The sequence below is a fragment of the Natator depressus genome, chromosome 2 (genome assembly GCF_965152275.1).
Source record: "Natator depressus isolate rNatDep1 chromosome 2, rNatDep2.hap1, whole genome shotgun sequence".
Classification (NCBI taxonomy): domain Eukaryota; kingdom Metazoa; phylum Chordata; order Testudines; family Cheloniidae; genus Natator; species Natator depressus.
Genome location: NC_134235.1, coordinates 254295706 through 254310856, shown reverse-complemented (window position 1 = coordinate 254310856; position 15151 = coordinate 254295706). Strand labels below are relative to the sequence as shown.

The 15151-nt window shown below is 45.4% G+C and overlaps 1 protein-coding gene across 9 annotated transcripts in view; it reads right to left on the bottom strand.

Annotated features, from left to right (window-relative positions):
* ADCYAP1R1 (ADCYAP receptor type I) overlaps window positions 1–15151 on the bottom strand; it is a 170086-nt gene that overhangs the window by 105004 nt on the left and 49931 nt on the right. For all 9 annotated transcript variants that reach the window (XM_074946390.1, XM_074946391.1, XM_074946392.1 and 6 more), the window contains exon 3: window positions 3285–3390. In XM_074946390.1, coding sequence (XP_074802491.1) covers window positions 3285–3390 — 106 coding nt within the window. The remainder of the gene's footprint in view (window positions 1–3284; window positions 3391–15151) is intronic.

Below are 15151 nucleotides of genomic sequence, written 5' to 3'. Positions count from 1 at the left end.
GTAAAATAAACATGAAAAGCTCCACTGTTTCCCAGGCACTAACAGACACCACAAAGCAGTGGAGGGAAGAAAAATACAACACGGCGGAGAACAAAACAACAGCAAACACAACCCAGGGGAGGGGGGAAATCTGCTGTACCAAGGCACGAATGCGTCCGCAGGCTGGCTGCTTTGTAGAATATTGTTAGCATTAATCTGAAGGCTGCATAGCTATAGCTGCAGCGTGAGCATTGTGCACACAGTGCAGCCCTAAGGACCGGCTGGGGAGCCAACTCCTCGGCAGACCTGGAAGCAGGAGCCAAACACAGCACGAGGCAAAGTGAGGAAGAACTGAGCGAATATGAGAGGTTTGGAGCGTACAGAAAGAGCCCCCATTGACTTCTATGGGATTCATTTACTTGAGTGAAAGGACTTAAAGCATGAGGATTGGCTGGAAGGAACAGGTCCATAGAGAATGATAGAGTACTTCCCATTACTTATTTGCATCATGACAACCCCAGTCATGGACCAGAACCCCACTGTGCTAGGTGCTGTATAAACACAGAACAAAGGAATAATGAAATAAACTGCCCCTGTGCCCACTAACCTCTGCCCCGAGGACCTTACACTCAGCCCCTCCAGGAAGAGAGATTTCCTTCAATAGAGGATTACTCGTGAAATAGGTTTTGTTCCGTGGCTTTGTTTGGATGGGAAGTCAAAGGATATCCCTAGGTTTCTGCCCCTCACCTCCCTCTCTGTTTATTTACCAGTCAGAATGCATTTCTTCCTTCTCTCATCTGCCTCTGACAAGCACATAGGTGTTTTCTATGCTGCTCAGTTTTCCAAAGGAAACAAGCTAACAGTCCATTTCTCCAACAGCTGTCACTTTTAATAAACCTTATTTTTTTAGCCCACTAAAGAGAGCGCAGCACATTCTCCCAGCCGAAGAACAGGTTGGCTGAGGTGGGTGGAAGGGAAAGGAACCAATCAAAGAAGAAAACATACTGCAAATGCCCCCGGCCACCTTCACTTGCAGGCAGGTATCTCCATGCAGGGAGTTTTAGAGCAGCGAGAACTGAAATGGGCCCATCTTTAATATGATACTGTTGATAACTGTTAATGAAAGGCCAGGTTCGATGATGCTGAATATCGCTTTACCCCACCCATGGCCCTACTGATTGCAGTAGGAATCGTTGTGGAATAAGGGAGTACTCAATACGAATAAGGGTGGCAAAGTCTGGTCTGAAATACTTATTACACAAGGCTGGATGAATCAGATAGGTCTAGATTATGGCTTTACAATCTGCCCCGACTATGGGCTAGCAGGCAGCAGAGCAGGGAGTAAACCCATTGACACTGCAAAGGAAGGTGTGACTGCAGCGAGGGTAGGCAAACACCCTCCTCCCCCAAGCATTAATCAAGCTGGCACAGGTAACAGTGGTAGGCTAGCTACCCAAGTACAAGCCCGCTGGGGATTGTGTGTATGTAGTCAGGTTGCTAGCCACCACCAGGGTCCATGCCACCAAGCCTTCGCTGCTATTGTTACCTGCACCAGCTAGATTGAAGCGAGCGCAGATATGCCGACCGTGAGACAATCATGGCGTCATTTGCAGTGGAGCGGTACCCGACGGTCAGGCCTACACTCGGAACTGAGGGTGTGATGCCAAGCCTGTGTAGATGTACCCATGGTAGCTCTCCTCAAGTGAGCACGCTGAAAATAACAGTGTAACCGGGGCCACAGGGGTGGTGGCTCAGGCTAGTCCTGGACCCAAGGGGTCCAGGCAGGTACGGACTCAGGTGGCTACCCCAGCTACATTGCTATTTGCTTCAGTCCTAACTGTGCCTGGGGGCACAGCCTGATACGCTGGTCTGTATGTTCAAGGATCTGAGTGTCAAGATCCAGGAACTAGGGACAACTGGGTGACGTTCTCTGGCCTGTGCTGGTCAGGAGGTGAAACCAGCTGATCCAATGGCCCCTAAGCTCTCTGAATTCCTGAATCCGAACAGCAGCCGATTGGCTCATCATTAATAACAAGTAACAAGAGTCACAGTCAGCTGCTGACATAGCTCTGCAGGGAAGCGAAAGATTCTTCCCCTTGCCCAGATTTATGATTGAGAAGCTCATCTACGACCGAAGGGGCAGCACTCAGAAACAACTAGAGAAGCCTGTGGGTAAAAGGAAAGGCCTGACCTGTGCGCTCTCCCTGGTTCCATCAAACGGTTTGATTCGTTCACGAGGCGCTAGACAGCAGGGTCCGGCCGCCGCTGCACGAGCCAGTTTGCAAGCCTCCAGTGTGGTCACTTTGCATTGTGCCCTTGGCAGATTTCTGCCCACAAAGCCATCTGAACGGTCCATGGGAGGAGCATCTCCACTTTAGGGAGTGTACTGGTGGCCCAGAGTCGACATAGAGGCTCCTGCATCCTCCCCCTTGCTTTCAGGGTGAAAAACGTGGCCAGGCAGAGGTTGCACAGTCAGGATTTCATCCTATTGCCCAGTTTGGCCACTTTAGTGCAGCCTTTACAACCCTGCACCCCAAATTCCACCACAGGGAGTTTGGCCGGAGCCCTAGAATTGACGCCTGGCTTCCAGGAACGCTTCGCTGGTGACTTGCTGAGATGAGTCATTTAGGGCCTGACTTTCAGAGGTGCTGAGCATCCACAGCTCCCACTGAAGTCAATGAGAGGGAGACGGCGCTCAGCACCTCTGCATTGCCTCAGTTTTTCTGTCTGTGGCTCTGAGGTAGTGGGAGGATTCTGTCTATCAACCTGGCACTCATCACGGTAGCCTATGATTAATGTCTGTAAAGCACTTTTGAGGTCCTTTGATCAGGGGTTCCACTGGTGCAAATTATTACTGAAATGAAGACAGGAACATAGGAACTGTCATTCCAGAAGACACCAACGCTCTCGTATACAACTTCCAACAGTGGCTGATGTCAGACGCTCCAAATGAAGGTGTGATACCCCATAGGGCCTGATCCTGTCAATGCCTATTGAAAAGTCTTTCCAGTGACTTCTGTGGGCTCTGGATCAGTCCCATAAATATACCTCATTGTGTCATACTGTACTATGGAAGGAAGTATATTCCTGACCTTGGCTGATTATCAGCATTTGCCCTGAAGCATGACAGTTAATTGCTCTTATAATGTTTATCCTAGGTAATTTAACTTTAATTGCTAAATCATATTCTAGTATGCCTTGGCATCAATATTCTGTTTGTCACATGGTAGATCACATGTGTAATAAGAGGGAAATTCTGGAAAGCATTCGTTCAACATACATATCCATACCAGACTGGAACTCACCTGGGGAGGACTCATTCAGTGGATTGAGGGCACTTGCTCTCTTGATTTTCTCCAGACAGGCCTCCTGCTCCTTTCTGATGATGCAGTCTGAGTGCGTCGCTGCGACCTGAAAGGCAGAAAGCAGAACCATTACAAATATACCAGTCTATCCTGAGCTCATGGGAAAACCAGTAAATCTTGAGATCCTCCTCTAGGGGGAAAAAACGCCCTGGAAGGTGAAATAAATATACTGTAAACTCACTGCCCAGTGCTGAAGACCTAAAGCTAAACAACAGGATTACAATGGACATTAATTATTGCAAGGAATGTCATCTGTTTTATTTTTCCTGCTATCCACTTCTAATACACTGCTTTTATGGAGTCTGAATCACAGGGGAAGGATCGTCTAGTGGTTAAATCAGTAAATGGGGACTCAGAAGCCCTAGAGTCAGTTCCCAGTACTGCCATTTACTCTTGTGTAACCTCGGGCATGTCACTGAATCTACCTCTTTCTTCTAGTTTTCAGCCAGGTAAATACATTTGTGGCTGTGAAGCCCTGTTTCCTCCTTTCCTCTCTTCTCCCATGGCTACAAGATGGTTTTACAGCCAAAATGAAATGCAATCCCAGCTAAACTGAGCTGTGTTGATCACATCTCTCCTGATACTAGCCACTGTTTTTATATCTCAACAGAAGTCCAGGGTAGGACACACTGCAAAGGAAGAGAGAAAAGGAAGTCACCAGGGGTTTGTATATGCAGGGCAGTAATGCAGAGTACAGGAGTGTGATTTCTAAAGCACATTAACAGGTTAGACATTAATTGGTCCGGTGAGAGGGCTTTCCCTTCACCCCCTCCCCTGGTTCCTGTCACACAGACAGAAAGCAGAAGACCAGAAGTCCAAAGTGCAGGCAAGGTGATGTTTATTGGGGTTAGTTCCAAGCAAGCATATCCATAGCTCTACACGTCGGTAGAGTCTGTTTCCCAGTGTTCCATTTCCAGCTCTGACGCCGCAGAGCCTTGCCTGTGTCCCTGTTCCCCCTTCTTGGCAGGCCCAAATTTACCTGCAATGCACGCCCACAGTCCCGTGCCTTTTGTACCCCATCGGAGGGGTGAGGAGTGAGGTTGTGCTATGGTCAGGGACAGGCATTTCTTTGGTCTTTTAATGTTTTATACCTTCCCCCCAATCCCTCTTTGCCCCTCCCGCCTGATTGCTTGACCGTGCCTTGAGATAGGGGTTGAGGCAATCTTAAAGTGTGCTCATACATATTACACTCCTACCGTGCCCTGTAACACTTTAACTGCTCTGTCCCTTATCTCTCCCCATTGTACTCACAGACCCATCTGGTCAGGTAGAGGTAACACACACAGTGTCTTTGTTCACACATATTACTAAGGATATAAGAGTATCAAAGGTCAAACCCAAAATTCTATCCCAGGCTGACAAACAGGCTTGTATGCTAACAGGTCCGTGTAGACCTTGCTGGTACGAACTAAAAGTTCCCTACTAGGTTTGCACATAGTGCCACATTACAGAGAGGTGACTTGCCAAGGTCACACGGAACACCAGGGACAAAGCTGAGCAGAGAACCCAGGTCTGAGTCCTAGTGCAGTGCGCTATCCCCTAGGACACACTGCCTTTGTATGGAACATTGCCTTCACTTTAAGAAAATAACACAATGTTTGGGATGCACTGTGAAAGAGGTGCCAGTGTTTGAATGAGTTATACGGAGATGGGCTATATCATCTAATTCTGTTTCCAGGCTGAGAAATTCCCAGGAGGTCTCTGGAAATCACAGATTAAGCCCAGCATGCATGACTCTTCTCAGTTCACTGAATGACACTCATGCATAGGGATGCTATGTCCCTAGCCTCCCAAGTATGACCAAACAGCACCGCAAAATGTACACAGTAATGGAAGCATGAGTTTCCCAGGTGTAACTTTGGTCTCTTTAAACGTGCAACAAACCTTATGAATTCTCTGAGTGTTCCATGAGCGGGTTGAGCACTCCAGGGCAGAAGGTTTGGGGAAAATCCAGGGTGGGGAGTGTGTTGGGGTCACCCTGCAAGTAGTACCCACAGTTGATGGAGACCCTGGTGGGGCTCCTGTGTTGTTGGCAGGCTGCTGGGGTCAGAACGCTGAACCAGGGCTGCAGAGCTCTGAACCAGATGCTCAGGGAACTGTTTTTATCCACTGGCTGTTGGTGTCCAAGCTGTGAGCCACAACAGCAGAGCATTTAAGGCACCAAGGGATACAGGCAGAAACACACTCCTGCACTTCTGTGAGCTGAACCCCCAAAACGTGACACGAGGGTCACAGCCTTCTCTGATTTTATCTCTTTTGCCTTGAGGATATTTGCTGCTCCCAGACAGACCAGTTGCAGTTTCCCCGAAAACCCCAGTGATACCTGCAATTCTGGTACGCACTGATGGATATCACAAAACCTAGAAGCCAGGCAGAGAGCATGAGAAAGACAAATGAATTTTTAGAACCAAAACCCAGAAATCCCAGAGAACCAAGTGACTGGGACTCCTCGAACTTCTAGGAAGGCAGGCATATTTTTGTTTAGTATGCAATGAACCAAAAATTAATCAAGCAAAAGGAGTAGGAGACCTGAACTTGTGATACTGAAGAAAAAGAAATGTTGACTGATGGCTTTAAAAATAGATGCTGGCTATTTAAGTCTGAAGAAATAAGATAAAAGACACATGCTGCTACTGTGGTAAAGCAGCCTAGTGGATAGTGTATTGAACCCTGATTCTAGTAATGTGGGTTCTATCCCCAGTTCTGCTAGGAGCATACTGGGCAACCTTTGAGAAGTCACTTTGTCTCTACTCCTCAGTTTCCCCATCTAATAGATAGTCATATTGACTTTCCTTCACAAAGCACTATGAGAGATATAGGCATCATTAATAAAGCACCTTAGAGACATGGAACACATTCATGTTATTTTTGAGCCTACATTTGTAAAGATACGTTATAAGTTGTGTGTACTCCTCTGTGTTTCTACAGTGCCTAGCACAGGAGGCCCTGCTCTTCATAGGTCCCTAGGCATTACAAATTAAATCATAAGCATTGCTTAGTTGCATCAAATAAGCAAATGTAAGGCTAGCTTGTGCCACAAGGACACAGCCCGTCGTCAGGGGCAGTACATTGCTGAGCTGCCCCAAAGGATCCTTGTGAAGGAACTGTGGCTCAGGGGGTCACAATCCCCTCACTAAACCCCTTTGCTACAGGGAGTTGATGGTTTGTTGCTGGCTTATTTCACAAGCAAATTATGACACCTCCTCTCCTCCTGCTCTGGTTTAGCTGCATTGGCCAGTGCTTTGGGGGGAATGGTGCCATGGCTTCTGCACATCAACCCCCCTGCCCCTTGCTCTGGAGGGTGTAATAGTGAAAATGGAGTAGTAGACACCCATCATTATTTACTTCTGCACACAGGGCCCCAAGGTCTAGCCAGCCCATACACAGGTGTAAGGAGGGTGCCCCTGAGCCAGTGAGATGCCCATGGACCAATCTAGCTAAGGGATCAAATGGACACTGGTAGCATAAGATATCCTATCCCATTGGTCAGGATGGTACACTGAAGAGCTCTAGAAATTAAAATGACCCAATGCCATATTTGTAGCCATTGATCAACACTTGTTTTAGAAGAAGTTTAATTGAAAGCAAATCACAAGTGGAAATCAAAAAAGCTCTTCATGGCGTATGAATAGATTTCAGAAGTCTCAGTGTGCCACCACTGAAGAACTGGTTCAGAGACAAAAAACAATGAGGATTTCCCCCAAAATGTAGAATTCATGGCTAGAAATGCTGGTATAAAAATAGAATATTCCTTTCAATGGATATTCTGTGGGTCAATCGTGCAAACACTTAAGAATTTTATTCACATGAATAAACTGAATGTGACTACTCAAGCAAGTAAAAGTTACTCTTGTGCTTAAGAGTTTCCAGGATCAGGCCTTATATTTGTAAAACCAAAGTCCTGATGTAACAGGAATTGGTACAATACTCTTGGTACATTCATTGCAACAAAGAAATGATTTAAAAACAGTTATACAATAACATTAGCTTTCTTTCTCCTTTGATCTCTGTATTTCCTATCTATAAGGACCTGAGCCAAAGTTCACTGAATCAAATGGAAGTCTTTCCACCTACTTCACTAGTATTTTGATCAGGCAAAAAGAAAAGGAGTACTTGTGGCACCTTAGAGACTAACAAATTTATTTGAGAATAAGCCTTAGATCAGGCAGTAAGAAACAGAGAAAGAGAGAGACAGAGACTGTGCATATGAATATAGTTGAGCCCTTTGGAAACAAAGTTATCTACATCAACAAACTATAAAGATGAAATGGAGTCTGATTCATCTCTGGTGTAACTCTATTGTCTTCAGTGATGTTACACTAGGGATGAGTTTAATCCATTGGGTTTATTTTATCATTGACTTCATACTGAATTACATTTGTTTACTACCTCTATTCTGATTCTCATTTTTAAAAAAGCTAACTCACCAAAATGATGAATACGCATGAGGGAAGTACTTACAGAAAGGAAGTTTGTCTGCAATGTTATTAGCTTTCATCCCCATTTCTAACAAGCAGCAATTGGTCCAACCAGGGCTTGGAGTCATTGATCATTTCTCAGCCTACTTGTGGCGATGCTCAGGAATTATCTCTGATTAGATAGATTTCCTTGGCGCTGATTTATGCCATTACTGCTCCCAACAACATTGGCCTGGCAACTGAATACATTGTTTACTCCATAAAGGCCGCACGTCAGTCACTTGATTGTGCTTTTATCAGTTGGCCTAAATGGAGACCAAACTCCTGTAATTTCAAAACACTTCAGACAAAAGTTAAAGAGGGAAGTCGTTAGAAAGCTATTCAAAGCGAGTCACAGGAATACAATCGATGAATATTTTTTTACATTCTGTTTAAAACAAATTGCACCTAAAATGACAGAACCAGCTGGCAAGACAGATCACTGATCCCTTTCAATGGGTTAATGCATATGTAAGACGTGGTTACCTTCTGGAGCTGAAGGACTCCCTGGGAGATGCATGTCTATCTGCACACAAGAAAATAGCTACAGTATAATCACCCACAATTCACTTAATGGATGCCTTCTGAAGCGGTAACTCTGGATAAAAAGGTGAATTATGCAACCAGCAGTACCTTCTATTTCTTGAGTTTGGCATATGCAGCCTTTCATTTTCTGGAGAAGACCAATTATCAAATCTGTTTGTGAGCGCGAGTGACATGAGGCAGGTATTCTCAATGCCATCTCCGGGGTACATAGGAATTGCCATTCCAAATTAGACCGAGGGTACATCTTTGGTCGTCCCCTGGCTGCAATAGCAACCAATACCAGCTGCTTTAGAGGAAGGTTCTTGACTTCCTGTCTTCGATGACTATGCAATGATCTGCTATCAGGGGGACGTGTCTTACTAACCTCAGCTCTTCGAGGTTGTGATGTATGCCCTGAAACACAAGGCCATCTATTCAACTCTCTCATTTTTAATCTTATTAAATATTACTGTGGACCTCATTATCCATTTCAGTATCTAGCCCTTCCTAAATCCAGCTAAACCCATTCTGCTGTGACCCTCACCCCTGCTCTGGTCCTTTATGTCAGGTAAAAGACTGCTAAGCCCCCTGTTTCAGGCTGAGGGGGTCGGGAGAGATTCCTCCAGCACAGGCACTGTAGAGACAACTGCAGGCTCCCTTCCAACGAGCCCTTGCAAACCTTGTTGTAGGGGGCACACTGGGACATTTATGGGGTTGGACCATGGTACTGTGGAGAACCTGGGTGGTGCTGCCACCAGAAGGGCAGTCCAGGGAGGCTGCTGTAATGTCGTCAGGCCACCAGGGCTGTTTAAATTAACTCAGCAGCTGCTCCAGCCCTCAGGGCAGCCTGGGATCCGGGGGATTAAGGGACGCAGAAAGGTGGTTTAAAACCCCCTTAACTCCTCTTCTCCATGGTCTGCATGTTCTGTGCTAGTGCCTCTGGGTTGGTATGTCTGCACTGCAATTATTGGGTGTGATTACAGCTCATGGAAACATACCCATGCTAGCTTTCATCTAGCTAGTTCACGTGCTGGAGCAGTGAAGCTGCAGCAGCATCACTGGGGATCCCCTTTCAAATCCCCAAGTGGCCAGTTTTGCTGTCTGTGTAGCCCCTGAACTCTGGCAGGGCTCACGATCAGGGCCGCAGAGTGGCTGAATGTGGGCACCATGCCAAAATAACCTTGAAGGATGTTATTATTCTAAAGCAGAGCAAATCCACCCGAGTGCAAAACCTAATTCTCCAGATGGACATTTGGAAATAACGTGACTCTTGAGACTTTCCACTTGTGGCTTTGCTCGACTGTTCATTTGTTTGCAAAGCAGAGTACTGTTCTTACCCATTATATATGTGACCATTTACACTTAATTAAACTTAAATAAAACCCCAATGGAAATATTTCAGGCAGGAAATGCCCTTTGTTTAGAATCTCAGCAAGAACTCACCATTCAATGGGGTCATGACTAGCTTTCAACCTTTCCAGAGTACTGTACCCCTTTCAGAGTCTGGTTGGTCTTCTGTACCCCCAAGTTTCACCTCGCTTAAAAACTACTTGCTTACAAAATCAGACATAAAAATACAAAAGCATCACAGCACACTAGTAGTGAAAAATTGCTTGCTTTCTCACTTTTACCGTATAATTATAAAATAAATCAACTGGAATATAAATATTGTATTTACACTTCAGTGTATCTAGCAGGATAAACAAGTCGTTGTCTGTATGAAATTTTAGTTTGTACTGACTTTGCCAGTGCTTTTTATGTAGCCTGTTGTAAAAGTAGGCAAATATCTCGATGAGTTGATGTACCTCCGGAAGACCTCTGTGTACTCCCAGGGGTACAGGTACCCCTGGTTGAGAACCACTATCTGAGTCACACTTAACAGATCTGAGCAACAACTACCACTAGATGAGCCTGTAGAAACCCACCCAGGGAGAAAGTTTTAATTAATCTCCTAATTAAATTAAAGCTATTTGCCCTCATCTTTACCAAACATCCTCACCCGGCTCTGACACAGTGTCCTGCTAATGCTCTTATGTTCTCCCAAGGGGTTTCAATATTTAGGAGAATGTATCAGATTGTGATTAGAAAGAAGGGTGCTTAAGGATAGGGTCATAGCGTTCACTATAATGGTGGCCATTCATAATGGCAGAACTTTTTAATTCTAATTCTAAAATTCATGTGTGTTCATTTCAGAGCCAGGAGACACTGGTTCCCGTGTTATGTCCAAGTGGGAAAAGGCAAATCTCTTAATGAACCCATTATTCGGAGGACTGAGGCCAGTAACCTGTAAACCAACCTTCTCAATAAATCTCTCTCCATAGATTTGCCTCTGTCCCACCGCACATACTTGGGGTGGGAGGAAGAAACCTATTCAGAAGCAAGTGGAGGAGGAGGCTGAATGGTGTGTCAGAGTAACACCACAGTAAAACCGACCAGCTTGGAGCCTAACTGAGGGAAAAGTAGAGGCTGAAGATCTGGAAAAGCTTCCCAATGATGAACAGTTAGAATGCAGAATAATAATAATGCCCTGGGGAAAGGGAGGCCCCCAGCTCTGGAGATGTTTAACATTGGGGCTGGAAAAAAACAGGGATGGAGACCTTGTTTCTCTACTCTGTTCAAGTCTGCTTGGATGGAGCACACAGCAGGGGGTACAGTTGCCCCAGTGCCCAGAACAGGTACCAGTTAGAGCTGCTCTGTGCAACCATAACTTAGGGTGGTGGAGAACAGGGCACAGTTCTGCTTCCCCATGGCCACTCCCTAACCCAACCCTTCTACCCCCTACGCATCCTCTCCTTCCCGTTAAACCAGGGGAGGAGAAAAGGGATGGTTGGTTGAGCTGTTTACATCAGCTTGCTCCTGGCAGTGATTTCCTCTGTGCAGATGGGAATTCTCTCATGGACTCCCCTGGCTAGTTTAAGACCACTTTGGACTGCTTCCATGACACAATATAGCCTTAGCAGACTGGTGAGTCTAAATATACCAAAGGGGCTAGTTATTCTGGCTGCCTGACTTGAGATGCCTTAAAGTGGCCTGATTTTCAGAGGGTTGGATGCTTGGTATTTTCAGAAAGTCAGTCCCCTTCGAGGTTGCTCAGGGTGGGGCTCCAAATGCTCACTAGCAGAGCTGGTCAGCAGTTATCTTTTCAAGTCACTTCAACATTAAACTACATTTTCCGGTGGTGACCCATTGCCTTATGGGAGATGAAGTTTGGGGTCCCACATTTCCCCATTCTCTTATGGGCTGGGCTCCCTGGCCAAGACTCCATCTTCCATGATGTAACAAGGTGTATGCTCTGGCATGGTGCACCATGGAAGTCACCTGGTTGTTTGTGCAAACTACACAGGTTACAGTTCCCGTGAAGCACCCATATGGAAATGCAGTTTAATGCGGAACTGACTCAACACAAAGCGTTTTGGGTGAGTTCAACCAAAATGAAACACTTCGAGTTGGGAATATTTGTTTTATTTTGCTCAAAAATGCTGCTATTCAATATTTCACCATTTCTGAACTCAAATTTGTGAAAAGTTTAGATATTTCAACTTTTTGTCCTCATTTGGGATGAAAATTTCCTATCAAATATGCTTATATGCCCCCGCTCACCTCAGTAGATGAGCACCTATCTCCAAATTTGGGCACTGGTTAGTGCCTAGATTTCCAGACACAGCTCCTATTGCGGTCAATGAGAGGTGTGGATGCTCATGACACCTGAATATTCAAGCCCAAACTTATACAGTTGCTGAAATACGGAGTTAAGCATCTAACATCAGGCATTCATGTTTGAAAATTTTTGCTAGATATATCCCCCACCCCCCATTTCCAACATCTCTCGCTCTATAGGTCAACAGAAGATTGCCCTCACATTGTAACAGGCTCTCACAGTGGCTCGATCACCAAACTTCAAATCCCGGACTATGGTTCCATTGCAGCGCTAGGTCTTATGCAACCTCCACATATCGTAAAATGCCACGTTCAGTGATCCACAATCATCTCAGTTACACCATGAGAGTTAACGGGTAAATTCCCAAGAACCAAGTCCCAGGCTTCACTTTATGAATCCCATCATGCACACAGACAGACACTCTCTTGTACGATGACTTCTGCTCAGCTAGACCAGTGAAGGTCTTACCCAGTTGGGAAAGATTCATGATAAATCCTATTTCTCCCATGTTACGCCCTCCTAATGTTTTAAGTCTCAATGAAAACAAAATGTAATATACATCTAAGTGTTAAGCCTGCCATCGAGACTGGGAGGTCTCACTACAGAATATAGTGGCATGGGGCTTTCTCCAAGGAGAACAGAGAGGGCAGCTGGTGCTGTTTGCCAAGCAGATGTCTGATTGACTGCAATGTACAGACATTTAGGCCTGATGATCTTCTGCACATTTATACAAGAGACAATTTTTTAGTGTCAGAGGGGAAAAAAACCCAACACCCCAACTATGCAAAGCCATTAATCTACATTAACCATAGTAGACTTGGGCCAAAATTATCAACCTGGCGTCTTAAATTTAGGCTTCTCAAACTGCAGTTGCTTAGCATCTTTGAAAAAAATCAGGCCACAATTATTTAAGTAGATAAATATAGATTCAAGAGCCTAGCTTTAGCTCCCCAGGTTTGAAAATGTTCGTCTGGCTTCCTATAAATGTCACTGGTGACCTTATATTATATCTTCACAGATGCTCAGCTTCTGACATCTGCTGCAATCCACGATCCCTGCAGTCCTGCTGCATTACAAATCCCCGCAGGGCAAGCCAAGTTTTGTCTCTATATTTAACCTTGGCAGTTGCTGCATTAGCACCATGCAGCATGCTCTGTCTGACTGATCTTTCTTTTCATGCCAACCAAGAGTTAATGCATAGCACTTCCTCTTGGAGGTTGCAATTAGTGATGAAAGAACCTCTGAAAGTTTGAAGCTCAGGTTCAGCTAAAGTCCCCAAAGCATGGATGCTTACCATCCTGAATTATCCAAAACATCTGACATGCCATCCCCCCATCCAGCTCCCTATTCAGATCCCTTCCTTACAAATGACTTTGTAGCAGGGGGTTGGACTAGATGATCTCCTAAGGTCTCTTCCAACCCTAATCTCCTATGAATCTATGATTCTATGACCCAGTTCACCTCTGCTCATGTTGCTTTCTTGGTTATTGGGACAACAGCCTGCTACCACACTTTTCTGTCCCTCCCCCAGCATTCCAGGGGAACGAAGAGGTGTAAAGCACTTCTCCTCCCTCTGGGTGGTTTCCAAGGAGAAGTCTGGGATCTCTTTCCTTCCTCCAGACAACATCGTTTCTAAGGGGAGATCCAGGACTTTTATCCTCCCCTGCCACTTTTATGTGACAACAAAATGTACAAGGTGAGGGCTCCAGTCAGAATCTTCCATCCCCATTCCTCTCTGGGCTGCAGCTTAGTTATATGGCAAGGAGATGCAGGATGGCAGGGAGAGAGAAGGGGTGGAAGGGAGTATGTATTTTAATCTCCTTGGTTCACCCATTCCTTGTGCCAGCTGTGCAACCTGCCCCCACCTTACCTGTCATCTCTCATTCCCTATTGAGATGACGCCTCGCGCCTCCAATCAGCCCAGGATGCTGGCTTCCATCGCCCACTTGTTAAATGTTCCACCTTGGTGATTTCTCCCAGGCTGCCCTTCACGATTGGGAGGGACTCACTGAAAACATCTACAAAGCCACACATAGGTGATGAAACCAGGGGTCCTGGGGGAGCTGCCGCTCCCCAGCTCGAAGTGGTTTCCATTATATACAGAGTTTACCATTTGATTCAATGGCTCTCTGAGCTCCCACTGCACAAATTATTCCAGCACCCCTGAAACCAGCTCGTTGGCCATCTTCAACCCCTCCTTAAAAATCTCCTCTTCTATGAAGCCTACAAACTTGCTCATCTCATCTCCTGCTGTGCTGTCATCCTGACTAATATTGTCTCATTGTTTGCTTGTACTCCCCTGCCTGCCTATGACCATCTGCTGTCTCTTCTCTTATACTTAGATTGTAAACCCTCTGGAGCAGGGATAGTCTTTTTCTTCTCTGTGCAGTGCCTAGCACAATAGGGTCCTGGTCCATGCTTGGGGCTCTTAGGGGCAACAATAATAAATTAATAATAATGCACGTTCAGCCACATTAATTCTGGATGCCAAATAAGTTATAGAGATAAATAAGGTGGATCCTTCTGTCACCGGAGGGATAATATTGCAGCTAAAGAAAGAACTGGAAGGATGGATGGGGATGTACAATATTTTATATTAACCCTCATGGGTTGGTCTGAGTGACGTTAATACATTTGTGACTGCCTTCTATCAGATTTTCAAGGTTATTGTCTTTAAATTATATACAGTAAGCCTTTACCAGTGCAATTTTATAGGTATAACTCCCCTCCCCCCAAAAAAACAAGCAGTTGTATAAAAGTAAGCACTGTACACAAAATAAAGAATGAAGCAATAATACTGAAGATAGAAATTTCATTAAATTAATAGTTATTCATCGTGATCCCTATAACTCATCACCGTGGTATCAAATGGTCCCTGGTTCTAGCCAGGATAGAAGAGCATTCATGCACCCTCGGCAAGGATCAGTCCTTGCTTCCTCTGATTAAATATATCAGTGGAAATTGGTCTTAAGATATTGTTTTTATCATCATTCAGGGATTGAGGGAGTAGGCAGCAGGATGCAGCTGCAGCAAAAAACAACAGAAACTAATCAATAGTCAGTGGTAGGTAAACAACAGGGCAGATCTACACTAGAAGCGCAAGGTTGGCACAGCTGCGCCATTGTAGCAGGTCTGGTGAAGATGCTCTATGCCAACAGGAGAGAGCT